This window comes from Amia ocellicauda, chromosome 16 (assembly GCF_036373705.1).
Source record: "Amia ocellicauda isolate fAmiCal2 chromosome 16, fAmiCal2.hap1, whole genome shotgun sequence".
NCBI lineage: Eukaryota > Metazoa > Chordata > Actinopteri > Amiiformes > Amiidae > Amia > Amia ocellicauda.
In genome coordinates this window covers 2,378,927-2,406,767 of record NC_089865.1, presented here as the reverse complement: position 1 = coordinate 2,406,767, position 27,841 = coordinate 2,378,927, and the positions used below count along the sequence as shown (strand labels likewise).

The following is a 27,841-nucleotide window of genomic DNA, read 5'->3' as shown; positions in this document are numbered from 1 at the left end:
TTCATTCACAAGGTCATATTTTCCACTGCCTGGTGAAATAAATGACTTTAAACTCATGTATGACGTTCAATATGGCTTCGGATGGTGTGGGATACTGTTCTCTCTTCCAAGTATCTGCTCATGCTTGGAGAGATCGCTTTATAAATTCATGCACAGACTGTGGCTGCAGTAACATACAGTGTCCAGTTCTGTTTTAGTAAACACCCCCAACCACAAACAAAACCTATAAAATAATAGATGAATGTGTGAAGTAGCAGAAGACGAAATGCAGAAAGAAAATACGGTGTTGAGTTTTTCATTTTCATGACAAGAATGTTAACACATACAGCTTTAATCATTTTTAATCCTGAGCCCTCAGAGACTCACTTATGCTGTTTAAATCAGAAGGTCATCCCTAATCCAAGGGTAGAACTCAACCTGTCCACTCAGATGCAGATTTTACCACTCATTCTGGGCTGAACATATGTGAAAATCCTAGCCAGAAAAGGCATTGCAAATGTGAGCCCACTAGATGGTGCTAGTTCTCAAAGGGTTGAAAGAGCTGGCAGTGATTTGAAACAGATGCCACCCAGACCACAGAGACAACACAGTGGCGACTTATTACACAACTAACCCCTGTCTTGGAAGCTTTGCCTTATTTTGTTTTATTTTGAAAAATCACAAACGCCCTTATATGGTGGATTGGTATGTCATGTTTTAATTGAAGCTCATTGGTTCTGACCAGTGAATTACTGGTGCAGGTATGAGTGCCACCTTGCAGCCTCAGGGTCTGATTGAAAGTCTGATGGGCGGGGTGTGGGGTGGGGTTAGCCAATGACATCGAATGGGGTTTATTATTATCATTACTATTCTTTCTTATGGAATGATCACAGGTAGATCAGATATTGAATGCTGAGAGATGGGGTTCAGGTGGATTGTCTCTGTCGCAGTGATGTAGTTTGCTGTGAGCAGGCGGGTAAAAGTTTTGATTTAATCTGGCCCCAGGACAACTCCACAGAAGTGGGACTCGTACTGCAGAGGTCCTGGATTAACAAATCCCAGCATGCACCACTGTAAAACTCCCACCCCCACCCGAATCCAGTCCAGATGAAATTTGCTCCAAGAAGTACTTCGGTCTGCCTGGCCCGACTGATTTTATCTTCAACTTAACTCAGTTTGTACAATTAGTTTGACATATATCTATATATCTTTCATAACAGATCAGATCAGTGCAGCTTGAGGGGTAACAAGTTTCTAGCATTCTGCCTACTTTGATGCCAATTTAGTGTATGAGGGCATTTGAAGGCTTAAACTTCCCTTGGGTTGCCATTATTTAGTTTGGCTGTTTTTCCTGTATGTTAATATAGGATTTCATGGATACCTTCCCACTCCTTGAGCTGCAGCATTACGCTGACAGCAGTATTTTAAATATATATATATATATATATATATATTTTATTATTTTTTCCGATAAAATGCAGCTGCTTGGTTTACAAAATCAAATGAAACTGGGCATTGTAGTGCTCGAGTAACATGATATCAATTACTTAGTAGTGTTTCAGAAATAGAAATAGGTTTATGTGGTATTACAAAATCAAATTTAAAAACAAATAAAAACCATAAAAACCCCCAAAAGATTTCCCTGTTTTAAAAAAATCAACAACTTGAAACCATTTATTAGTCTGTGTGGATGTCAGTTAATGTCAATGTTACTCTTTAACTCGGGAATAGGGGCGGTTGCAAGAAAACAGCGAAAGAATGCTTCTGTCTTTATTAGCGAGACTCGAAACAGCCTTGTGCCAGACACAGAGCTTTTAAGAGACACATGCGCTGTGATGCCAGTCTCAAAGGAAATCCCTCCCAGCTGGTCTGAAATGGAAAATCTCTATCTGAGAGAGCACTTCAAACCCACGTACAATATTGCCGTACATTCTTAAGATGAGAGAGACACGGTAATTAGTATTATAGTTACTGCACAGAGGAGAAGCAATGACACAAGATGAATTACGGCATCTTTTATGAAGAATGTGTCAGCTGAGCAACGGGTCTGCAGAACAGATGGTGAGACCTGGAGCCTTGGGACTTTCTTAAGTGGGCTTTTAAATTAATTTGTGGTGCACAAATTCCTCTTTGTCAGCTTATTTAGGATTTGTTTACCAAAATGCAACCAAGAAAGCCTTAGATCAAAGTCTCAGAGAAACCGAAGAACAGATTGAAACCAGTCCTCTGGCTTCCCCCCCCTTTAATAGCACATTATTTGAATTTGGCAGTGTTGCCCCTCGTCATTATCTCCAATGACTGACAGGTATCTCTGACTGTTCAGTGGTCCTCTTCTCCTTCCTTGGCATCACGATTAAACGAGTGCTTTCAGATGGCACATTTTATCACAAGGTCAGTGTGGCGTTTAGTGCCGCTGCATGCAGAACGCAGGGAACATTTTAACATATCAGAGGAAAATGTGACTGCGTAGAAAAGCCTTCTGGTCAAATAACCCATTCAAAGAATACTTTGTAGTCAGACATAAATAAGAAATGTAAAGGGGATGGAAAGTACCGCACTGCCAGAGGTAAATAATTACACATCTGGAGTAGGCCTAGCTGTTTTCTCAGGTGGTTTAAATTATGTCAGCATGCATTTGAGTCCAGGAACATACTTTATAATACATGCCTTATAAATATGATGATAAATATGAAAGAAGGCTGTCCTGGGCAGTTCTGTGCTCATAATCCATAAAGGGAGACTAATGTTACCTGTTAATCCATTCTTTCACACTGATACCTGGAGGAGGTCTGTATTGGAAACTACGTCACTATTGAAGTCAGAAATACATTGTCAAGCTCCTGCAATTCAGCTGCTCCTGCTTTTGCACTTAAACCCTCGTATTGCGGTGGCAGCGGATCACATATTTGTGCGCACAGTGCCAGAGTCATTTTGTGTTCTTGCATAAAGTGGGTACAATGTGGATAAATGTGACTGCAACTATGAAACTGGCTCCCAATCAAGTCTTACGCAACATTACCACTGTAGGAATTGGAAAAACAAACAAACAAACAAAGTAATAAACATATTTTATACAGTTTATACATCAAAATCAAAAAGTTGGCAACATATATATATATATTTTTTTTACATGAATGTTTCACTGCTGCAATGAATCTAAGACAATCACATACATTGTTTAAATATGTGGCCCACCCCAACACATACATTGAGCTAGACACTATATTGGCTCAGCGCCACTTTGGAAATGTTCTTATCCATGTGACTAAGCCACACCCTGTGGTAAGAGGCGTAAATCACCAATTTAGGCCAATAACCCTAAGAAATAGTGTCTTGTCTAAAAGTAAATTGTTTACAGCAGCGAGCAGTTAGGATATTTGTCAAGTACTGTCTCTTGAGTTATGATATTTTAAACAGCAAGGATTTGTAAAACATATTTGTTCTATTTGAGCAAGAATTGAAGGGATGTTGTTATTTCGAAATAGTGGAAAAGAACTCTAAGAGGTTTCAAATGTTCTCCGTCACCGAACGGCCTGATTTGTGCCTCTGAACTGTTTTTTTTTCTGCTAGAAACCTGTGTGTCATCTGTATCTGTCAGGGGTTTGGTCTGGGTCCCAACCAGCTTTCTGGGATTATAACAGGACAATTGTATAGGCTAGCATTCATGCCTAAAATGAATGCATTGTATTCTATTAAAGAGAGTGTGTTTGTTTTGTTTCCAGCTCACTGATATCTGGTGCTTTGATAGAAAATGAGGAAACATCGATACCTGCCATTGTTGGCCCTCTGGGGTCTTCTTCTCTCAGGCTTTCAATCCACAGCCAGCGCTCAGGAGGGTAAGTTCACATAAACACTTTCCAGGGTTGTGATTGAGATGAAAATAAAAAGACATCTCTCTCTTCTGCATCATCATAGGTTGTTTTTTTTACAGGACTGTAGAGATCAGTGTCTCAAAAATGGTAATAATCTGGTTTTATGAGGTCTTAATAAGCATATATACAAAAACAAACACATGGTAAAAGACACTCAACATCCTGATATTAATTAAAGACAAATGTAGCAGGTTAGATGCTTTTTTCCTATTAGTCTACATCTGGTTTGTATTGGTGAAATCATAAGGAATGAATTACTGTTGCACAAACAACACACAACACAGGAAGGCATATCGTAAACAAGCCAGAGACACCTAATATTCCCCATGTGACTCATCTAAATGAAACTAGGTGACCTGGGGCCCTGAGCAATTGTCATGTTCAATAGGCGCCCCACAATGCCACTGTGCATTTTCTGCTTTTGTATATGTGCTGTACACGTTTTTTAATATGATTGATTCTAGTTTTGTAAAAAGAACATCACAGATTTTTCTGCTTTAGAATAGCAGCATTTTATTTTAATTTTCCAGCTGTTCTCTTTAGGTTCATGCCTAACCAGTGAAACCAGACACTGACACACACACAGTAATAAATGTAACATACAGTCCAGTGTGGAGTAGCAGAGGGTCCAAGATGTTCACTGACTTTTAAAGGGACCATTATGAACGCTGTGTTTTGAGATCAATGTTGATCCTTAGTTCCTTTTCTTTAAAAATGATTTTCTTTGCACAAGGTGGTTGGCAACTAAGCAAACAAAATTCTATATCAGGCATAATCTGATGAAGACATTACTGGGCTACAATTATATATTATTTAATACCTTTCCTATTATAAAGTCTTATGCCACTGGAGAGTTAGGGATGCACCAGAATCTGAAACAGCACCTCGTGAGAATGACGCCGGGACACCTGGGTATGGCACAACGTGTGCTTGGCGGTAAAAAGGAAATGCTTACATGAGCATCTTCTTTAGAAAACACAAACACAATGGAGTATTATGTAGTCAACCACACATCCCATAGATTTAGCTGCCACTTTCCCTGGAATTATTTATTTTAAAAAGGGAGAAATATGTCAGAGGACTACAGGCTTCATCCACTGCAGTCCATCTGGCTTTAGTGGTTTAGATAATTTTGGATGACATGCCTTTACTACTTTATGGGTTCGTCCCACATATCATAGAATTGTGGGGTGTGATTTATCCATGTCGAAACCCCAAATTACACTGTGCAGCATAATTTAACAATGGGGAAAATACTGTATGCTTATATTATATAAGGCCCCACCCAAAATGAGCTGGATAAAAGGGTGCTGTTCCTAAATTATATATTTTTCTAGCCTGTCTTTTGGCCGATACCAGCTGTGTGCCATCCATTTAGATAAGTACGCTTCCGTATCACGATACGTAATGGTTTCCTTAAAACCATTTCATTGAAACCTTGATCTTGGTGCTCTCTCCCACTCCCAAACTGGGCTTGCTGTCCACCTGCTTATAGGAGAAAGTCCTCAACTGGTTTTCTCTCTTAAAGATGGCAGAAAAGGTGTGGCTGCAGATATATTCTTTCTAGTGGACTCGTCCTGGAGCATTGGAAAAGAAAATTTTCAGTACGTCAGGGAGTTTCTATACAGTGTGGTGCAGGCTTTAACCGATGGGGACGACGCTTTTAAGTTCGCCGTGGTGCAGTACAGCGGCTCCCCCAAAACTGAGTTCCAGTTAAACGCGTACTCCTCAAAGCAGGACATACTGTTCCACATATGGAGTATGCCGTATCAAGGGGGCGGCACACACACGGGCCTGGGTCTGGAGTATCTCATTAAGAACCACCTGACTGAGGCGGCTGGCAGCCGGGCCAGCGAAGGCGTTCCACAGATCGTTGTAGTTCTGACCGACGGCCGCTCCCAAGACGATGTCATTCCGCCCTCGTCCGCCCTCAAATTGGCCGGCGTTCACATGTTTGCCATAGGAGTGCAGGACGCTGTGGAATGGGAGCTCAAGGAAATGGCTAGCGACCCCCTTGAAACCCACATGTACAATGTAGAGAATTTCACGTCCCTGCATGGCATAGTCCAAGAGTTAGTCGCCAGTCTCTATGCAGCTGCAGCTTCTTCTGCGCTGGCTGAAGCCAAAGGAGTTGTTGAGGATGTGACAGGTAACAGCTAGCTGTCAGTGCTGTGGCATTACTATACTAATTTGTAAATAATAATAACTTAACTCCCAAACGTCAGTAATCATTCATGTCCCATTCACCTGTGCTATTAACCTCACTGTGTTGTTGTTATTGTTGTTTCTTGTGTTTTACGTTTTTGTTTCCATAATAATGAAGATCGTCCGTATGTGTGCATGACATTAATTCAAGCCCTAATCTTTCATGAAATGTGTAAAAGCTGATGCCAGAACTGTTGTGTCATATCTGTTTTCTTTCCCAATGTACAATTGGATGAGCTTCCCTCTCTTAACACACCGGTTAGCTCATTATGTATTTTATTGGTGAATGAAAATGCATATTGAACACAGACAAAATCGGCTATGAAACCACCCCCACGATTTCTATAAACTCTTTATGGGGCTGTGCTGTGACTCTTAAATGTAAAACAATGTGGGCAAATCATGTCATGCCAACAAAAGTCTAGAAAATGTGTCTGGAAGTTTATGGGGGGAAATTACTATAAAACTCAGTGTTTCACAGTGTAGGTCCATACTTCATTACCAGACTTCCTGTGGAAAGAATGTGATTTCCTGCCCACTTTTCTATGACCAGTGCATCATGGTCTTGCACTGTAGCTGTTCTCAGTGCCCCCCAACATCATCTTATTTAGCTTGGTGCTCAATCAGCTCGCTGAGCAGTGCTGTGCACTCGACACAAGAACGTACCGAAATGCCAGAATCATCACCTGGAGACCCACCAGGAAATGTAATACATAACTCTAAAACACTCACATTGCATTTAAAGTCTTCAATCTCACCACCACTAGGTGCAAAAGTTGAGGAAATACAATCCACTTTATTGTATGTCTCCAGGGCCAAGGAAATAACAATCCAATAAGAGACAGCACACATTTAGATATGAGCTATTAACTGTCTTATCTTTGTCTAACCTTCCACTGCAGCTGATATATGTGTGTGTTATTTGTCTTGTGTGTGACCACCAGCTTTATTCATACTTGTGTGTAAAAAAAAGCATATTGTTCTGTTTTCAAAACAGTGATGAACAATTGAGTCCATTTTTGGTCTGAATCCTAGGAGTGTGGAGCAAAGGGGAGGGGGGCAAGGTCTGAATAAGCAGGGATTCAAACTGAATATTCCAAAACAGTTTTATGTAATCAAACATTCACTTACACTTTACTTCGAAGTAATTAAATGAGGATATTTCTCCAGAATAAAGTTTGGCTTAAAGTATTTAGCCAATCCATTAATCATTCAATATCCACAAATTGGCAGAATGGTCAGGATCAACCAGAATGGACAATTGAGTCATGACTGGTCATAGGATCACTGGGTTTAGTAACATGTGTCTGCATTGGTTAGCTGAATTCCAGAGGTTGGAAATTTAACTTAAATCCTAATCTGTCCGTTTTAACATGGTTACAGTTCTATTTAGTTTTTGATACATTTTATGAAGTAGTTATATATATATATATATATATAAAACAAAATACATGATTCTGCTACAACAATTCTTAATGGTTTGGCCTACACCTATTCCATTTAAGTGAATTAAAAGGGTTGTATGTTCATATAAATTAAACTCAACACATATACAAACAAGGTGTTCCCAAATATAGAAGTTCAGATTGAGACATTTTGTATAACTTTAATGTATGCTGAAACACTTTAGAACAAGGCTTTCCTTAAATTTGGAAAGACTGCTTTAAATTCATGAAACCATAACAAAATAAAATAATAATAATAGTAAAATACATCACGGCACATTCTTATAGAAGTACTTTATTTTTATAACAGGAATAAACAATGATTCGGATTAATTGTATTCTCATATTTATAGTCAGGGGTTCCACACCTCGATTCAACTGCAATGCAGAATAATGTGCTTTCTTTATGATGTTTTAATGAATCATTGTGTTTCTTGTTGGTTATCACGGAAACATGTGGCTGCATGTGGATCTCTCTCCCTTTTTTTTAACGCTTTCACATTTCGCATTTTTCTGTTTGTTTTCTCTCCCCTTAAAGCACAAGAGTCGGCCGACCTAATATTCTTAATTGACGGATCTGAGAACGTTGGAGCTGCCAACTTCCCAAGTGTCCGTGATTTTGTGCTAAATATCATTGAAAACCTTGAAGTGGGAAGCGAGGCCATGAGAGTCTCAGTGGTTCAGTATAGCGATGATACCCTGGTTCAGTTCTATTTAAATAGTTACGACTCCAAAGCTGACATTCTGGATGCTGTCAAGGGGCTTAGCTTCAAAGGCGGACAAGAAGCTAACTTGGGGGCAGCTCTGGAAGGTGTTGTCCAAGGCTTGTTTGCACCCGAAGCAGGCAGCAGAGTTGAGGAAAACGTGCCGCAAGCTCTAGTGATTATCAGCGCTGGGCCATCCAGCGATGATCTCGTAGAGGCAGAGAGAGCCCTAAAGCAAGCTAGCATAATTACATTTGGCATCGGGGCCGGGAGTGAAAGTGCAGAGGATCTCGAACGCCTGGCCACGGACAGGAGCTTAGTATTCCTAGCCCCAACTTTCAGTGCTATGGGTGAACTGCAGGAACAGCTACAGAGACACGTTATTGGGGTGGCTCAACGAACCATTGTCTTAAATGCCGAGCTGACAGAAGGTATGTAACTAAACAGATGCGGACAGGTAAAAACAAAAAGCAAACAAAAGAACATGCAATCACCTTTACATCAAACTGAGTACTTGTAGACTTGCAAATAAAAGCCGGTTATAATTTCCTACTTCCAGCTTCATGGTAAGTTTTCCCTGATTAGCAGAGGACTGAGGTTTAAAATAGTTATCATCTGCTATTATTTGAAATATGTGAAATATATGCATATCAGTTCAACTGACTTTTTAGGATTATTTTAATGTGTGAGTTGAGAATAACGTTCAGCAGTGATATTCAGTTTTCGTCCTCCCTTTTTCATACATATAAATAATTGTGCAGCTGTTAGCAATATTTGTAGAAACATAACCATATCAGTTTTATGCTCGTTGGTCTCAAAGAATTGTTTTTTGGCTCTGCAATTCCCTAATAGGCTATAAACAATCTGTTATATTATCTGGTTAAGTCCTCTTTAAAAAGTTGAAAAACAAAACATGGGCATGCTTTACTTTTCACCCTTTTTGGACTTTACTACAAAGGCTACAATTCTTGGTAAGTTTTTTGAAAATCAAATTTGTGATCTGTACATTAATCACAGTTCAAAGCCCTGGCCTATTTACAACTGGATGGATGATAATAGCATGTCCCCTTTAATTAATTCAATTTTGTTTTGCCGTAAACATTAATTACGGAGCTGGCGTATGCTAGTGACTGTCATTTGAAGTTGTATACGCAATAGCCATCTTTTAGAGAATGCGACTTCAAGATGGCTTGGATACAGAACATATCAATTCTTACTCCATTTCTAATATCTGTTTTTTTATATTTTTTATTGACCCTAATAAATCCCAGTCCCCCCACTCCCACTTCTTTCATTTTGAATGGTTTCATTTTATGTCATAGCATTAAGTACAGTATATTTCAAATTAGAAAGTGCAGGGATCAAAGAAATATGGTATACATTAATCTCTTAAATCATGATAAGATTGTATATAAGTGGCAGTGAAAGACAGGCAAGATGTGCAAGATGTGCAACAGGAGTGTGTGATTGATGCCGCGATGCCTGATGTCTGTCAAAGCTCGTACAGAACATTTGTGTCCAAAACAGGGCCAGTTCAGCGCCTGGCGTTCCTGAGGCAGCTGTGATTGTGTCAGACACCCAGCGGCCTCAGAGACACACTCGAGAGCTTGCCTTTAGCAAGCGATAAGTTGAACATCGCTTAATTCATGGTGCTTTATTTTATTAGGCATTCACATATTTTTAACCACAGTAGAATATGGTAATTGTTTTTGCTTAAATCAATAATTCTTTTTTTATTAATTTGAAGTTTACTCTTACATAGATAAAATGTATATATATATATATGAATGGTTCTATATATATATGTATGTGCATATGTTCCGTTTCAGCGGTTGCAGTTGGGAACAGAGACATTATATTCCTGATAGATGGGAGCCAGAATATGGGCGCCACCTTCTTCAATGCAATCCGAGAATTTATTAAAAAGTTTATCGAAACAATGCCGATTGGAGCTGACCAGGTACAGATTGCCGTGGCCCAGTACACCAACACTGCCAAGTTGGAGTTTAATCTCAACACCCACGCCACCAAAGAGACCATGCTGGCTGCGCTGAACAAGATCAAAATAAAGGGAGCAACACAAGTTGTGAACATCGGAGCTGCGCTGGACTTTGCCAGGACCCGGATGATCAGGCCCGACAAAGGCAGCAGGATCCAGCAGGGAGTGCCCCAGCTCCTGATACTGTTTTCTGCACAGAAATCAAGTGACAGTTTTGTCCAGCAGGCAGAAGACCTGAAGAAATTGGGTGTCTTGACTTTGGCCGCTGGGTCCAAGAATGCCATTGAAGAGGAACTCAATCAGATCGCCTTTGACAACAGCTTGGTCTATAAGTTAAAGGATTTCCGCATGTTGAATAGAAATCCCCAGCTTATCAGCGCACCGTTGACAACATTGTCTGGAGTTGTTATCACAGAGGAACCAACTGAAGGTAACAATCTCCATCCTCTCCTTCTGTTGTTGTGTTGTTGTGGTTTTGTGGTAATGCTCTAAGTGGATTGAATAACCCTATTGGCTCAAGTAGACTGGATGTATGTTTCAGTGTTATTCAAATCCTCATACTGTAACTTCATTAACGTCTCTCCTAATGTGTAAGTGCTGGCGTCCACTGAAACAGAAATGTTCATTGTATTAGTTAGTAACTAATAATTAAATCTAATTATATATACAATTAACCTTGATTGGCTAATACTTGACCCATATTCAGTTTTATTTGGGAATACTGCTATATTATCCAGTTGACTAAAGATATCCACAATAAGCATCTCTAGTATTTTTTTAACTAAATGAATGCATTATCACGTTATTCAGACCCCCCCCCCCCCCACACACACACACACACACACACACACACACCTCTTGAAAGACATGCATTGTTTTGTTGGGTTTTTAGAATTTCATCTCATCCATTTCTGGTTCTCTTATCTCCACAGTAATTGAAGTTACCACCACAGCCATCCAGAAAGTCGTTCGAGACATAGTCTTCCTTGTTGATGGATCCAGCTATGTCGGAGAAGCCAATCTCCCATATGTGCGAGACTTTATCCTCAGCGTAGTGAACAATCTGGACGTGCGTCCCGAGAGGGTGAGGATCGGCCTGCTGCAGTTCAGCGGAGATCAACGCACCGAGTTCTACCTGAACACGCACTCCACCAAGGAGGGAGTGATTGAGGCCATAAATCAGCTCAGACTGATAGGGGGGACATCTTTAAACACCGGGGCAGCACTGGAGTACGCCATCGCCAACCACTTCCAGCCTGCAGCCGGGTCCAGGAAGAGACAGTTAGTTCAACAAGTCCTAGTGCTCATCACGGGCGGCGCATCCCAGGATGAGGTGAAGAGGGTGGCCGATAAGGTAGCCGTTGCGGGAGTACTAACTTTTGCGGTGGGAGTTGGCCGTGCAGATAGAGGATTCCTGGAGACGGTGGCCTTTGTTCCATCTCTTGCTTACTATGAGAACAGCTTCTCCAGCCTGCAAAATGTGCAGTCACAGATCATGGTCCCTCTGGTAACGGTGGTTGGTGATTTGCACACAGGTAAGCTAATTGTTGGTTTTGGTGGTTTTGTTGTTTAGCATTAACTTTTTCTCTGCTGGGGAAAACAGATTAAGAACTGCCCAAATAAATGTTACCTTAAAATGTTATGCATATCCTGTTTCTGCATAGCATTTTGTAATTCTTTATTTTGTTTAATTTAATGTTAATCCATAAAGCATTCAGTGGGTGTTAAGTCGTATATATCTTGGTGGCTGGAGCAATAGTAGTGAAGTGAACCACGCTTTGTTGGTATTTGTCTGGGTAATATCTTCAGTGGGATTTTTGTGTTACAATATCTCATGCAAGTGTGATAATGGGTCAGTTGTGCAGAAGGGATCTGTTCAACAAGAAAGCAAAATGTTGCTAAAGTAGTATCCACTATCACACATGCAGCTTGGACAAACTGTTGACACACTTCCTTCTTTGGTATTCCTAGACACATTTCCAGGGCATATATAAAGTCTAATGTCTCTTCTCCTTTACAGTTACTCAAAACCAGCAGGATATTGTGTTTCTGATCGATGGCTCTGACGGAGTTGGAACTGACTTTCCGTTCATCCGTGATTTCATTTTGAGAGTCATTGAGCCACTGGATGTTGGAGCCAATAAGGTGCAGATTGCTGTGATCCAATACAGTGACAACCAATCTCCAGGTTTCTACCTGAACTCGTACACGACAAAAGAACAGGTTGTCGGCGCTGTTAATGCCATGAGAGCGATAGGTGGTGGACCACCGAACACTGGTGCCGCACTGAACTTTGTGAAAGATACCATCCTGACAGCACCTTATGGGAGCAGGTCTTCAGAAAACGTCCCTCAGATCCTGATTGTTGTGTCTGCGGGACGGTCCAGAGATAGTGTCAGGGTCCCTGCCGATTCCCTAAAATCAGCTGGAGTTGTGCCCTTCAGCATCGGGCTGAAGAGTGCAGACCGCAGTGAGATTGAAAGGATTGCCCACAACCCTTCATTCGCCTTCTTCATCGGAGACTTCGCCCAGCTCGGCACAATTCAGCAACGACTGGCAAATTATGTCACTATGAACACAGACGACTTCCGAATATTATTGGAACAAGGTAAGATCTATTTAGTTTCACTTATTTACCATATTGTTCAAGCAGATGGGTGCTTTTTGGCATTGAATGTTGGCATTGGGCTGATGACATGTCATGTTTTTCTCACAAAGCTTTCATTTATCATACCTTAGTTTATGCAGAAAGATTGAAAAGAGATGTTGTGTTTCTGCTGGATGGCTCTGATGACACTAGAAACGGATTTCCAGCCATACGTGACTTTGTTCAGAGGGTAGTGGAGAACATGAATGTGGAGGAAAACCAGGATCGAGTTGCTGTGGTCCAGTACAGTAATGATCCAGCAGCTGATTTCTATCTGAACTCACACTCAAGAAAGGATGACGTCATTAATACCATAAGAGGCCTGAGACACAAAGGAGGCAGACCCCTCAACACTGGGGCGGCCCTCCAATTTGTTAAGAACAATGTCTTTACTGCTTCGTCTGGTAGCAGACACATAGAGGGCATCCCCCAGTTATTGATATTTCTGACAAGCGCAAGGTCCAGAGATGATGTTAGGGGTCCTGCATTTGCTCTGAAAGGGCACGGAGTTGTGTCTTTCAGTATTGGAGTGAGCAATGCAGATCCACGTGAGCTGGAAATGGTTTCCTTCACTCCCAGTTTTGTGTACCCAGTCACTGGGTTTACAGAGCTCCAGTCAGTCCAGGAGCAGCTTGTGTCCGCAGTCAAAAGCATTGCTAAAGCAGATGAAACTGTGACATCTGGAGCTACTGAGGTTGTAGGTAAGAACTAGCATGGGTTTTAAAGTGTTCCACAGTGCTAAAAAACATCAATTAAGAGACACCCCATATGCCAGACATTGCTGAAATGAAAATGTGCCTTGGCATGTTTTTCATTTCAGGAGCTTGTAATCCTACAGTTTGCTCTTTTGTTTTGCAAAAACCCTCTATAAGTGCATGCATACTTTGTCTATTTTTTGATATATACTTTATGTGCAGTGTTTACACACACATGCAAGAAACGAGCATATGTTACCTACAGGCATATAGGTGTGTTTGTGTGTGTATTCATGCTCACACACACAGATGGACATACATAAATACACATTAATAGGTTCGATCATAAATTAGAAAATGAGTCTTGACATTTTTCATCTCAAAGGAATCTAATACTGGATTCTTTTGATTCTTCCCTTTGAGTCCCAATTTCTGTGTGTAATTCTTGTTGATGTATCCTGTAGAATCCCACCTGTGTCTATGTCCTTTAATGAATGGAGTTTGCCTAGATTGTGGAGCTTTCTCCTTGATGCATACTGTACTATGCCTCTGAAATTACCATTTATTCTTTATTAATATCTGTCTTTGGAATATATGGTTTTGTTTAAATTGTAGTGGGACATATGGGAAATCGGTATAGTATCCAGTGTATGTAATATAAAATAGAAAAACACACATAAAGTGCAATTGTATTGTATTGTATAAATCCCTTCTCCATTGTGAGTGTCTTGTGATTGCCTTTGAAGATCCTCCTTGGATCGTGTCTAGTGTTCTTCCCTGATATCCTGCTTCCTTTCTATTATGTATCCCAGTTGATACAGAAGGCATCAAAGGAGATGTCGTGTTTCTTCTTGACGGTTCAGATGACTCTAGAAATGCATTGCCTGCAATCCGTGAATTTATTCGAAGAATGGTGGAAAACCTTGACATAGAAGTGGACAGAGTTCGTGTTGCAGTTGTCCAGTACAGTAATGACGCATCAGCTTATTTTTACCTGAAGACTCATAAGACAAAGAAGGATGTCATCTATGCAGTTAGAAGTCTGACACACAAAGGAGGAAGACCCCTCAACACTGGGGCGGCTCTCCGGTTTGTTAAGGACAACATCTTTACTGCTCCTTCTGGTAGCAGACGTCTCGAAGGTGTTCCCCAGATGTTAATTCTCCTGACTGGGGGAAGGTCTAGCGATGACGTTAGTGGACCAGCAGCTGCTCTCAAAAGACTTGGAGTTCTTTCTTTCGCCATTGGAATGAAAAATGCAGAAGAAACTGAGCTACAAACAATTTCTTATGCTCCTAGTTTTCTTTTCAATCTGCCCACCTTTGGTGAACTCTTATCCGTTCAGACACAGATTTTGTCCTTCATTAAATCCAAACTGGAAATAGATCCTCCAACCGTTGAGGGTAAGAGACCATGCATGATTACTTTAACAGAAGGGGTGCAAATTGTCTCCATTCAACGATCTTTAATGCTCCATTTAAAGATTGCCTTTAGACATTTTGGCTACATATGAAATGGCTCTATACCATGAGGAATAGCGCATTGGATAAGAGCAGTTTCAGTAATTTTCAAACTCTTGAGTCTCGCTTGAATGAAAGTGGCTATGCGCAGATATCCACGTTATTTTATTACCTGAACAAAAAATAAACCAGGTTGTTTATTATTTTGTTCTTCTAAAGAGCTGCTGAGCCTGACCTTCTTTGGCTGTGTAGTTTAGTGCCTCTATCCTTCCTGGTTCTTCGAGTGTTTTCCACCGTATTGACATTCTGGCAAATACGTGTGAGATCTAAACTTATTTTTTTGCTCTTTCTTGAGCCAATGATTTCTACATCATTGAGTGCTTTCTCTGCATTTCTGGAACTTCTCATCCCTGGAAGAAGTTTGGCTTCATAGATTCTCTTTCTCGCTTTCTTCAAAATTAAATATTCTTTCTCATCCTACTTTTTCTTGGGGACAGTAACGCAGTGATGACTTATTTACAGGGATTCGATTCCATTTAGCCTAATATCTGTTGTTGGACGCATTTTATGTATTTATTTGAAGGAATATGATTGCATTAATGTTGGAGGAGCATTCTTTTGGAACTAATCAAATAGTTCCTTCTTTAAGGCCTTCCTTTTGCTCTTTTTATTTTAACTTTGCATTGCTTGAAGTTACCTATAAAAGTGAACATGGAGTTACATTAATTTACAGAAGTACCATCAAATATATTGTATCAAAACTGGAAAAGGTGAACACTGAGGTTTTTCTGAATAATGGTGGTGATACAGTCTTAGATTGTTGTTCTGGATTTTCAATCAGTCATTCAACCAATCAATCATTAAGATGTTCATAACTGTATTACTACTGTAGTCAGCCTTATATATTCATTTCATTTTTTTTTTTCACAAACCCAGTGTAATGAGCCTAGTGGTAATATTTTTCTATTTGATATATTGAAAGTATATAGCAAAGGTTTACAACAAACACAAAATGTTTTGATGGTAGTAATGGCACAAATGTACCAGACTCCTGCACTTGTTTACCTTGTTATACAGAAGAAATAGATAACACGTGTTAGTGAAATTATGTAGGTGTGCACCATGGTCATACTTTGCGATATTACTTGGGATGTTGTGTGCTCTTAATGTAAGCTCACAGATCCTTTGCATGTGCCAATTTTGTGTCTGGGTTAGAATTTGAATCTCATAACACTTGGAGCATATTTGTGGCACAATCTCCACTCCACAGAAATAAAAACCTGCACTCCATCACAGCTCTGGAAAAAATTAAGAGACCACTCCAAGTTCAGAAATCAATGTTAAGTGGTCTCATTTATTTCCAGCGTTGTATATATATACATAATATACACAAATTAATGTCTTGCTTCATGAAACATATGATGAATGTGGTGAACATAGGGTTAAACAACTGTAGTCAAAAGTATTCACACCCTTCATTTGAAACAATGTTATTCAGTGATTGATTAAGTTCATTAAATATTTTTTCTTATTTATTTGTTCGTTGCTTTCTGTGAGGGTAGAAAACATATTTTCAACCCCTGTCATACCTTATTTCAATCAACTGGAATATTCAGTTTCCTCCAGGCTGGGCATGCTCTATATCATTAATACCTACAGTAAGTATGGTATAATGAACAATAATTATTAAACTAAGTTAAACACTGGATAATGATTCAAATGAAGAGTGCGGATAGATTGAGAACTATCATTAAACAGTTAATAAAAGTTAATAAAATGCATACTACATGCAGGCTATGTCATAGTAGTTGTTATTATCTGTTAATATGATGATGATACTTATTATAATCATTAACACATCTGTTCAATATGTGTCTTAGTTGAAATAGATGCAGTCAAAAGGGATGTTGTGTTTCTGCTTGACGGTTCTGATGACAGTAGAAATGGATTCCCAGCAATGACAGACTTTGTTCAGAGGGTAGTGGAGAACCTGAATGTGGATGAGAACAAGGATCGTGTTGCTGTGGTCCAGTACAGTAATGATCCTGCAGCAAATTTCTATCTGAATACATACTCCAGAAAGGATGAAGTCATTAAGAGAATCCAAGGCCTGACACACAAAGGAGGCAGACCACTCAACACTGGAGCAGCTCTCCAGTTTGTGAAGGACAATGTCTTCACTGCTCCTGCTGGCAGCAGACGTACTGAAGGTGTTCCCCAGATTGTGATCCTTTTAACTGGTGGAAAATCCAGAGATGATGCTAGAGGTTCAGCAATTGCTCTGAAAGGTGCTGGCATAGTGCCCTTCACTATCGGAACAAGAAATGCTGATACACTTGAACTCCAGACCATTTCATATGTGCCGGATTATGCGTTATCTGTGCCTGACTTTGGTGATCTTGAAAGTATTCAGCAACATCTTATATCCTCTGTAAAGAGGATTCCTCGACAGCAGAGGCCAGATACACCCATTGTTATAGGTAAGCAAAAGCTGGCGCAACTCTGCACAGTGACACGTTCAGTAAAATTTGAAGACAAAATACACCATGGCACTGCAACTGAGTATGGGTCCAAGCTTTAATGTAATTATATTTTTGTTCTCACAGGCTTAACATTACGAGGATGTTAAGTTTCTTCCTTTAGCTTCTCTTTGTGTTCACAGTACAGTGCACAGGTTCTGGACATAGTGTAAAATGTAACCGAATTTTAGACATTTCTAAATCTCCAAGCAGCAGGTGTTATGGGGGAAAAAAAAAGTGATCTTATATCTGTCAAAACAATTTCTTTGTTTTGCTTGGTACCAGTCAGAACCTGACTCAGTATGTAGATATCTACAGTTTTCAGGGCCATTAAGTTCATTAAAGCCAATACAACATAATGTCTGCACTTTTGTAGTTTTCTCACAGTGAATGTAATTAATCTTTTAATATACTTCCTAGTTGAAACAGAAGCTGGGCCAAGAGATGTTGTGTTTCTGCTGGATGGTTCTGATACCACTAGAACTGGATTCCCAGCAATGAGGGACTTTGTTCAGAGGGTAGTGGAGAACCTGAATGTGGATGAGAACAAGGATCGTGTTGCTGTGGTCCAGTACAGTAATGATCCAGCAGCAAATTTCTATCTGAATACATACTCTAGAAAGGATGAAGTCATTAACAGAATCCAAGGCCTGAGACACAAAGGAGGCAGACCACTCAACACTGGAGCAGCTCTCCAGTTTGTGAAGGACAATGTCTTTACTGCTCCTGCTGGCAGCAGACGTACTGAAGGTGTTCCCCAGATATTAATCCTGTTGACAGCTGGGAGGTCCAGAGATGATGTCAGAAGTGCAGTGACCACTGTGAAAGGGATTGGAGTGGTTTCATTAGTTATCGGGATGAGGAGTGCAGACACTCTCGAGTTGCAGACCATTGCACACGAGCCTCGCTATGCGTTCTCCGTTCCTGATTTTACTGACCTCTTGAGTGTTCAGCCACAAATGTTGTCAGCTATGATGAGGTTTGCACAGCAGAAACCTCCCGAATCACCAACAGTGATAGGTAAGGGTAAAATAATTGCATAACGAATGATAATAACAAAATATTGAAAATAATGAATTGCTGACAGTGATCGCCAGACTCGTGTGTTTCGAATGGCGGATTTAACATTTTCAAACTTAGGTTGATAGTGATTATACAAATAATTATAAAGTACATAATACAATTGGGAATAGAGTTATTGTACTAGGTGGTACATAAGCTTTCAAAATTTAAGTTTCCTCTAATGAATATTCAGTTGTTACTATTCCCCCACTCCCCCACCCCATTAGTAAGTCCGTATATTGATGTCACTATAACTTTATATTTAAATATGTGTGTTTGACAGAGATCCCAGTTTTGTATCTCTGAGGGGGCAGGGTATAATTATAACTGGTAACAGCGTGCCTATAATCTTACCTTTATTGAAAATAATCATTGCTACTTTTATTAACATGTTTTACAAATCCTTTGTGCCTGAAACAGACACTGGAAAAAGGGACGTTGTGTTTCTGCTGGATGGTTCTGATACCACTAGAAATGGATTCCCAGCAATGCAAGCCTTTGTTGAAAGAGTAGTGGAGAAACTTGATGTGGATGAAAACAAGGATCGAGTGGCTGTGGTCCAGTACAGTAATGATCCAGCAGCACATTTCTATCTGAACACATACTCAACAAAGGATGACGTTATTAACACCATAAGACGCCTGAGACACAAAGGAGGCAGACCCCTCAACACTGGGGCAGCTCTCCAGTTTGTTCAGAACAATGTCTTCACTGGTCCTGCTGGCAGCAGACGCCCTGAAGGTGTTCCCCAGATTTTAATTCTCCTTTCTGGTGGAAGGTCCAGAGATGATATTAGAGGCCCAGTAACTGCTCTGAAAGAATATGGAGTTGTTCCATTTGGTATTGGCACAAGCAATGCAGATACTCTTGAATTGCAAACAATATCCTACGAGCCTAGATATGCTTTGTCCGTTCCTGGTTTCAGTGACCTTTCCACCATTGAACAGCAGCTTTTATCCTTGGTAACGAGAGTCCCTCAACAAAAAGAAACTGAAACAACTCCGGTATTGGGTAAGACAAATTCATTGATATCTCTGCATGATTTAATACCACATGTTTCTTTTGCAAAGTACTGTGAAAATGAAACAAGTTTGCCCATTTCAGGGATGCTCACTTGTTAGTTCTGTTTTTCACTGGCTGATATCATGTATTTTTTGGGAGGTGGCACAAAAAAGCATAATATATAGAGCATTTTTTGTGTTCCTTATACTGAATAGTGCATTCAGTTTCATAAAATCTATATTGGAGCAGATGAGCTCTTACATTATTTAATTCAACTTTAGACACTGGCAACATACGTTTATTAAATCCATATTTGTTGAAGCACACACTATTTTATTTATTGTAAACTGACATGGTAAACAATTTAGCTTATGGTAATACAAAATCCATATTACTTGTGGTTATGTTATATTATTAATTATTGGAGTTTTCTGATGCATTCATTAACACCACATATTCCAATATGCTTCATAGTTGATACAGAATCTACAAAAAGGGATTTTGTGTTTCTACTCGATGGATCTGATGATGCTAGAGATGGTTTTGAAGCAATCCGTAGCTTTGTTGAAAGAGTAGTGGAAAACCTTTCTATGGGAGAAAACAAAGATCAAGTGGCTGTGATCCAGTACAGTAATAATCCAACACCTAATTTCTATCTGAACACTTACTCAACAAAGGATGACGTTATGAATTCCATAAGAGGCCTGAGGCACAAAGGAGGCAGACCCCTCAACACTGGGGCAGCTCTTCAGTTTGTTAAGGATAATGTCTTTACTGCTCCTGCTGGCAGCAGACTTTTTGAAGGGGTTCCTCAGATTCTGTTTGTGCTCAGTGGGGGAAGATCCAGTGATGATATAAGGGGTGCGGCAGCAGCACTTAAAGAGATGGGAATTGTGGCTTTTGGAATTGGAACCCAGAATGCTGACACACTCGAGCTGCAAACTATATCTTTTGATCCTGGCTTTGCATTTTCTGTTCCCAATTTTAATGACCTTAAAAGTGTCCATCAGCAAGTTTTATCCTATATCGTCAATGATCCTCTGGAAAATATTCCAGAAACTCCAACTCTCTTAGGTAAGAATGGGGATTGTCAAGCATCTGATTTTGCATCCTTTGAAAATAGTTTTCTCAGAAAAGGTTCCTGTCAGCCATTTTCAATATTATTCCATGGTTGCAATAGGGGGTCCACTTTCCACATGTATTGTAAAAACATACTTTGCCCCTTAAGATAGTTTTTTTTTTCTTCATTCAGTCATTTATATATTTATTTATTCATTGATGCATTCATTGCTGGCTGATCTTGTCTCACACAAAATGTGTATTCCAATTTATACCTTTAAACTGTATACTGTTTTTCAGCTTTGACATAGCAAAGGTATCCAAAGGACTTCATACAGTTGTTGACCTGTAGAGTTGTATAGTTTTCAACAGCTTATTAACACATTTCTTCCTATAATTTATTGTTGAATCAGATACCAGAAAAATGGATGTTGTGTTTCTGCTTGATGGCTCGGATGAGACTAGAAATGGATTTATAGCAATACGTGACTTTGTGCGTAGAATGGTGGAGAACCTTGATGTGCAGGAGAACAAAGATCGAGTGGCTGTGGTCCAGTACAGTGATGACCCAGCAGCTAGTTTCTATCTGAACACTTACTCAACCAAGGATGATGTCATTAATGGTGTCAGGCTTTTGGGACACAAAGGAGGCAGACCCCTCAACACTGGGGCAGCTCTCCAGTTTGTTAAGGACAATGTCTTCACTGCTCCTGCTGGCAGCAGACGTCTGGAAGGTGTTCCCCAGATTTTAATTCTGCTGACTGGAGGGAGGTCTAGTGATGATATTGGGGACCCATCGAGTGCTCTGAAACGAGACGGAGTGGTAACTTTCAGTATTGGAGTGAGGAATGCAGAAATACCTGAGCTGATGGCAGTTTCATTCGATCCCAGTTATGTTTTCTCTGTTCCTGTGTTTACTGATCTTCCAAGGGTTTTGCAGGAACTCATACCCTCAGTTTCTCTGCAGCGAAAGGCAACAGAGATAGGTGAGTACAATAGCACTGCTGGATGTTTCAAGTTTTGTATAGTTGTAGTAAGTCATAGATCATCATTTACATTTTATAGGGTTCTACTATTGTTTTATGTATTTATTTATTTGCATGAAAATACTATGGCACTTCACTGTGGAAAATAATAATAATAATAATAATAATAATAATAATCATAATAATAATAATAATAATAATAATAATACCAAAGGGGATATTTGTTCTCCTGTGCTTCTTTTGGTGATCATTAATAAGCTGATCTGTCTTTCTTGCTGTGTTGGATGCACTTGTATGTGCTCATAGGTGAGCAACCACATACAGTACAAGCAAGTCCATGGGTTTATTCTGCTGGAAGAGTGTGCTTCTAACTCATGTTGTTTAATATCTATCCTAGCTGAAACTAGCATGGTCAAACGGGACATTGTCTTTCTTCTTGATGGCTCTGATGATGCTCGGAGTAGATTTCCAGCAATCCGTGAGTTTGTCGAAAGAGTTGTGGAGAACTTTGACGTGAAGGAAAACAAAGATCGGGTGGCTGTGGTCCAGTACAGTAATGATGCAGTGGCTAGTTTCTATCTGAATACACACTCAAGCAAGGAAAGCGTTCTCAGTGCAGTCAGAAACCTGAAACCCAAAGGAGGAAGACCCCACTACACCGGGGCAGCTCTGCAGTTTGTCAAGGCCAATGTCTTTACCCCTGCTGCTGGTAGTAGACGTCTTGAAGGTGTTCCTCAGATTTTGGTACTACTGAGTGGTGGTCGATCACGAGATACTGTTAGAAGCCCGGCAAGCGCCCTGAAAAGGATGGGGGTTGTGCTTTTTGGCATTGGAACAAGAAATGTGGATCAGTTTGAGTTGCAGACTATTTCATTCCAACCTGGTTATGCTTTCTCTCTCTCTGATTTTGGGGAGCTGCCAACTATTCAGCAGAAACTAGTGACAAGAGTTACTCAATTGAGATATCAGGAAATACCAGGAACTGTAGGTAAGAATATAGATCATATAAAACAATACACTATTTATATTTTTCATAGTTTGACTATTTTACAAATATAACAAAATGAAAAATCAGCAGAGGGAAATAAATAAAGAAATCAAAGCTTTTAGTACTAAACAAATGTTAGGACTTTTTAAACAGTGTTTTTACAGTGTTTGGGAAAAATATTTGAATGAGCAAACATAATCCAAATGATCACGTGTTTATATTTTGGATTCATCTATTAATTCTTAAGTAAAGTTTGAAGTATAATTATGTGTTTGTTACTGAATGAATGTAACTAACCTTTGTTCCTATATATATATAATTGTAGTCAAAGCTGAAGATCCAAAAAGGGATGTAGTTTTTCTGCTTGATGGCTCTGAGAATAGCAGACGTGGATTCCCAGCAATGCGTGACCTTGTCAGAAGTGTAGTAGAGAGCCTCGATGTGGATGAAAACAAAGATCGGGTTGCTGTCATCCAGTACAGTAATGTAGCAGTGGCCAATTTCTACCTGAATTCATTTGTGACAAAGTATGACGTTCTAAATTCAATTAAAAGCTTGAAACCCAAAGGAGGCAGACCCCTGAACACTGGGGTGGCTCTCCAGTTTGTTAAGGACTATGTCTTCACTGCTTCTTCTGGTAGCAGACGTCTGGAAGGTGTTCCTCAGATACTGGTTTTGCTTGCGGGTGGAAAGTCCAGAGATGATATTAAAGGACCAGCAGATGCACTGAGAACAGCTGGTGTTGTAACATTCGGTATTGGAATAAGTAATGCAGACAACAGCGAAATGAAAGCTATTTCCTCCATGCCCACATTGGCAATGTCTGTTGCTGATTTTGTGGATCTTGGTACAACCCAGCAACAGCTCATTGAATCTTTGAAAACAGGAATTCAGCAACCAAGGACAGAATTAACTGATATCACTGGTAAGGAAAAAGTGTTTCAAAAGTAATTAAAAAGTACCTTCAAAATGCCTGTCTTTGAAATTCAATTATGGGTAAACTGACCAAGTTATCTTTGTGTTGCATTATGTCTGCCTAAATTTCAGTAATTTTAAAACTACAGATTATAAAAATGCCATATCATTTCTGTCTTTAGTGGAAGGTGAAGAAATGAAAAGGGATGTTGTATTTCTTTTGGATGGATCTGATGATGTTAGAAATGGATTCTCAGCCATACGTGACTTTGTTCAGAGGGTAGTGGAGAACCTGAATGTGGATGAGAACAAGGATCGTGTTGCTGTGGTCCAGTACAGTAATGATCCAGCAGCAAATTTCTATCTGAATACATACTCTAGAAAGGATGAAGTCATTAACAGAATCCAAGGCCTGAGACACAAAGGAGGCAGACCACTCAACACTGGAGCAGCTCTCCAGTTTGTTAAGAACAATATCTTTACTGCTCCTGCTGGCAGCAGACGTACTGAAGGTGTTCCCCAGATTTTAATTCTTCTGACTGGAGGAAGGTCCAGAGATGATGTGAGGAGTCCAGCAGTTGCTCTTAAGGGAGCTGGAGTCATATCCTTTAGTATTGGAGTGAGAAATGCAAAAACTAGTGAGCTGCAGAATATCTCTTATTCACCCAGTATGGCATTTTCTGTTCCTGACTTTGACAATCTGGAAGATGTGGCACAAAAACTCAGCCGAACAGTAGAAGGAAAAATGCCAGAGAGAGAATTGGAGCCTCCTGATCTCTTTGGTAAGGATTAAATCAATACATAAAAAACAAACTCGTTTTTTAAGTGGAAGGCAGAGCAGATTTCTGCAATTGTTCTGTTCAAATACCAAGGCTGTAATGTGTTTTGCTATATGAAGAAAACTAAAAACGTTGTCTCGTCTGCCAATAGCAAGATATATTTTTCATGAAGAAGAAAACTGTCTTCAATGTAACTAGACAATGATCCTCAGAGTTTATAAAATGCTTACAAATGGTAAACAGTGAACTTTCAAATCTCCCTCTTAGTCATATGACTACTACATTGGTGCCATTCTCTCAAGGCTGTCATGTCTGCCAGTACGACGATGAGTCTAATCTTTTACTTTATAGTAAAATATCTGTAAATGAACTCTGATGCCTAAATAATGACTCATTACTCATTACTGAATACTTACATTGATTCTGTATCAATATATTAACTTAAAATTATTTAATTTTCCTGTATTAAATATCCTCCTAAACACAAGAGACCATGTTAATTAGGTAAAAACGGAGACAGATACTATACAGTGTAAATATTATTTGTTATAATTTCAGTGGTAACTGTTGTTTAGAACTAATTTACTGACATCACAATCTATGTGTTTGTAGCTGAAACTGAATACAACAGAGCAGACATTGTGTTTATGCTTGATGGTTCGGATGACACAAGGAATGGATTCCCAGCAATGAGAGATTTTGTTCAGAGGGTAGTGGAGAACCTCAATGTGGAGGAAAAGAATGATCGAGTGGCTGTGGTCCAGTACAGTGATGATCAAGTAGCAAATTTCTACCTAAACACTTACACAAAGAAAGATGATGTCATTAATGGTGTGAAGCTTCTGATCCACAAAGGAGGCAGACCCCTCAACACTGGGGCAGCTTTCCAGTTTGTTCAGAACAACGTCTTTACTGCTTCTGCTGGCAGCAGACGTCTTGAAGGAGTTCCCCAGCTACTCATTGTGTTGACTGGTGGGAAGTCCAGAGATGATGCTGTAAACCCAGCAAATGTTCTGAAACAAACTGGGGTTGTGATATTTGGAATTGGAACAAGAACTGCAGATGGAACGGAACTGCAAGAGTTTTCTTCTGATATCAAAAATGCTATTTCTGTCTCTAATTTTAATGACTTGAGAAATGTGCAACAGCAGCTTTTATCATCTATACGAAAAAGTGCCACAGACAGGAGACCGGAAGTGCCAACAGTTATTGGTGAGGAAATAATGGTGTTGGAGTTTAGATTGTTGCCACAGATGTCTTGTACTCTGATTATAGCTCTTGCAGTTCTAAATAATATATTTTGAGAAATAACTTTATACTATAACAATAAATTAGTAAGGAAAAATATACAAATACTGTATATGTATGTATACAATTTATATTTGTATTGATTAAGGTGCATATTTTAGATTATAGGACATATATATATATATATATATATATATATATATATATATATATATATATATGAATATACATACATGTTACTCATGAAAAAGTAACAAATGTAGTAGAAAGATTGATTGTTTCAGTGACTCTCCCTTTAATGTCATAGTGGAAACAGAAGATTTAAAAAGGGATGTTGTGTTTCTGCTGGATGGTTCTGATACCACTAGAAATGGATTCCCAGCAATGACTGACTTTGTTCAGAGGGTAGTGGAGAACCTGAATGTGGATGAGAACAAGGATCGTGTTGCTGTGGTCCAGTACAGTAATGATCCAGCAGCAAATTTCTATCTGAATACATACTCTAGAAAGGATGAAGTCATTAACAGAATCCAAGGCCTGAGACACAAAGGAGGCAGACCACTCAACACTGGAGCAGCTCTCCAGTTTGTTAAGAACAATGTCTTTACTGCTCCTGCTGGCAGCAGACGTCTTGATGGTGTTCCCCAGTTATTATTCCTGGTAGTTGGTGGGAAGTCCAGTGACAATGTAAAGATTCCTGCTGCTAATCTGAAAGCACTTGGGGTTGTCACAATTGGTCTAGGAACCAGAAACACAGACACCAGTGAAGTGGAAGAAGTCTCATATGATTCAAGTTTTGCATTTTTCATTACTGACCTTGGTGAGCTAATTTCCATCCAGCAAGAAATCCTTTACTCTTTGAGAAGAGTTGTCAGAATGATGGGTCCTGATTCCTCCACTGTCATTGGTAAGGATATTGAGTGATAAAGATACTTGGGGTGATTTATATTAATTTAATTAATCTGAGAACATTTTAAATTGAATGTTGATTGGTTTGAAACTGATGTTAAAACCTACTAATTATAAAGTTTCTGTTTAGTATCTGACACAAGTGTGATTACATGAAAAATGTTTGTTGCAAAAAATTATTTGGTCTATAACAGGTTTAAACAAGAAAAACAACAACATTAAGAAATGGTTCCAGTCCATGCAGCTTGCTTTGATTAAATTAAGATCTATTTGTATTCCTTAGTTGAAGGTGACGCAACTGAAAAAGATGTTGTGTTTCTGATTGATGGCTCTGATGCTACTGGAAATGGATTCCAAGCAATTAAAGATTTTGTTCAGAGGGTAGTGGAGAACCTGAATATGGATGAGAACAAGGATCGTGTTGCTGTGGTCCAGTACAGTAATGATCCAGCAGCAAATTTCTATCTGAATACATACTCTAGAAAGGATGAAGTCATTAACAGAATCCAAGGCCTGACACACAAAGGAGGCAGACCACTCAACACTGGAGCAGCTCTCCAGTTTGTTAAGGACAAAGTTTTTACTTCTACTGCTGGCAGCAGACGTCTTGAAGGTGTTCCTCAAATTTTAATATTGCTGTCTGGATCAAAGTCTGGAGATGATGCTTCAGATTCTGCAGCTGCTTTAAAAGAAAGTGGTGTGCTGATATTTTCAATTGGAACAAGGAGTGCAGATGAGAATGAATTAGAATCCATATCTCATGATCCAAGGTTTGCATTATCAATCACTGAGTTTGGAGAACTACCAACACTTCAAGAAGACCTTGTGAGCTCTGTCAAAAGAGTTGTGAAAGCAAGATGGCCACAATTGCCAAAAATCAGAGGTACATGCAACACAACACATGTTTGAAAACCAACAGGAAATCACTGAAAAACAGAATTAAGTTATTTAATTAATTAGAAGAACCAGTATTAATAATACAATACACTTGAAATTGCATTCCTTTCTGAAAATCTAATTCGATTTTCTTGACTTTACACTTTAAACTCAGAAATAATTTAATAATACTACACAAATATTTCTTCATCTCCTCTTCTTCATCCTCTTCTTCCTCTTAACCATTTTAAGATATCTACTTAATTCTATGTTTTAAAATGACACCTAAAAGTAACCAAGTGCTAGACAATCACGTTTCCTGAGACTAATGTTATATCTTAATATTTCCTAGTGGAAAGTGACATTACCAGAAGGGATGTTGTGTTTCTGCTGGATGGTTCTGATACCACTAGAAATGGATTCCCAGCAATGACAGACTTTGTTCAGAGGGTAGTGGAGAACCTGAATGTGGATGAGAACAAGGATCGTGTT

The 27,841-nt window shown here is 39.4% G+C and overlaps 2 protein-coding genes across 2 annotated transcripts in view; both read left to right on the top strand.

Moving 5' to 3' along the window:
• The first annotated feature begins 5,478 nt into the window (after window positions 1–5,478).
• Window positions 5,479–27,841, top strand: part of col6a3 (collagen, type VI, alpha 3) — a 106,169-nt gene continuing 83,806 nt past the window's right edge. The window contains exons 1-5 of the mRNA XM_066688498.1: window positions 5,479–6,000; window positions 8,040–8,636; window positions 10,035–10,634; window positions 11,137–11,739; window positions 12,225–12,812. Of these exons, the coding sequence (XP_066544595.1) occupies window positions 5,613–6,000; window positions 8,040–8,636; window positions 10,035–10,634; window positions 11,137–11,739; window positions 12,225–12,812 (2,776 nt within the window). The 5' untranslated portion in view covers window positions 5,479–5,612. The remainder of the gene's footprint in view (window positions 6,001–8,039; window positions 8,637–10,034; window positions 10,635–11,136; window positions 11,740–12,224; window positions 12,813–27,841) is intronic.
• Window positions 16,891–25,889, top strand: LOC136711902 (collagen alpha-3(VI) chain). The gene is made up of 7 exons (XM_066688490.1): window positions 16,891–17,486; window positions 17,946–18,545; window positions 19,008–19,598; window positions 22,032–22,378; window positions 23,815–24,322; window positions 24,929–25,311; window positions 25,872–25,889. The coding sequence occupies exons 1-7, from the start codon at window positions 16,964–16,966 to the stop codon at window positions 25,887–25,889; spliced, it is 2,970 nt and encodes a 989-aa protein (XP_066544587.1). The 5' UTR covers window positions 16,891–16,963.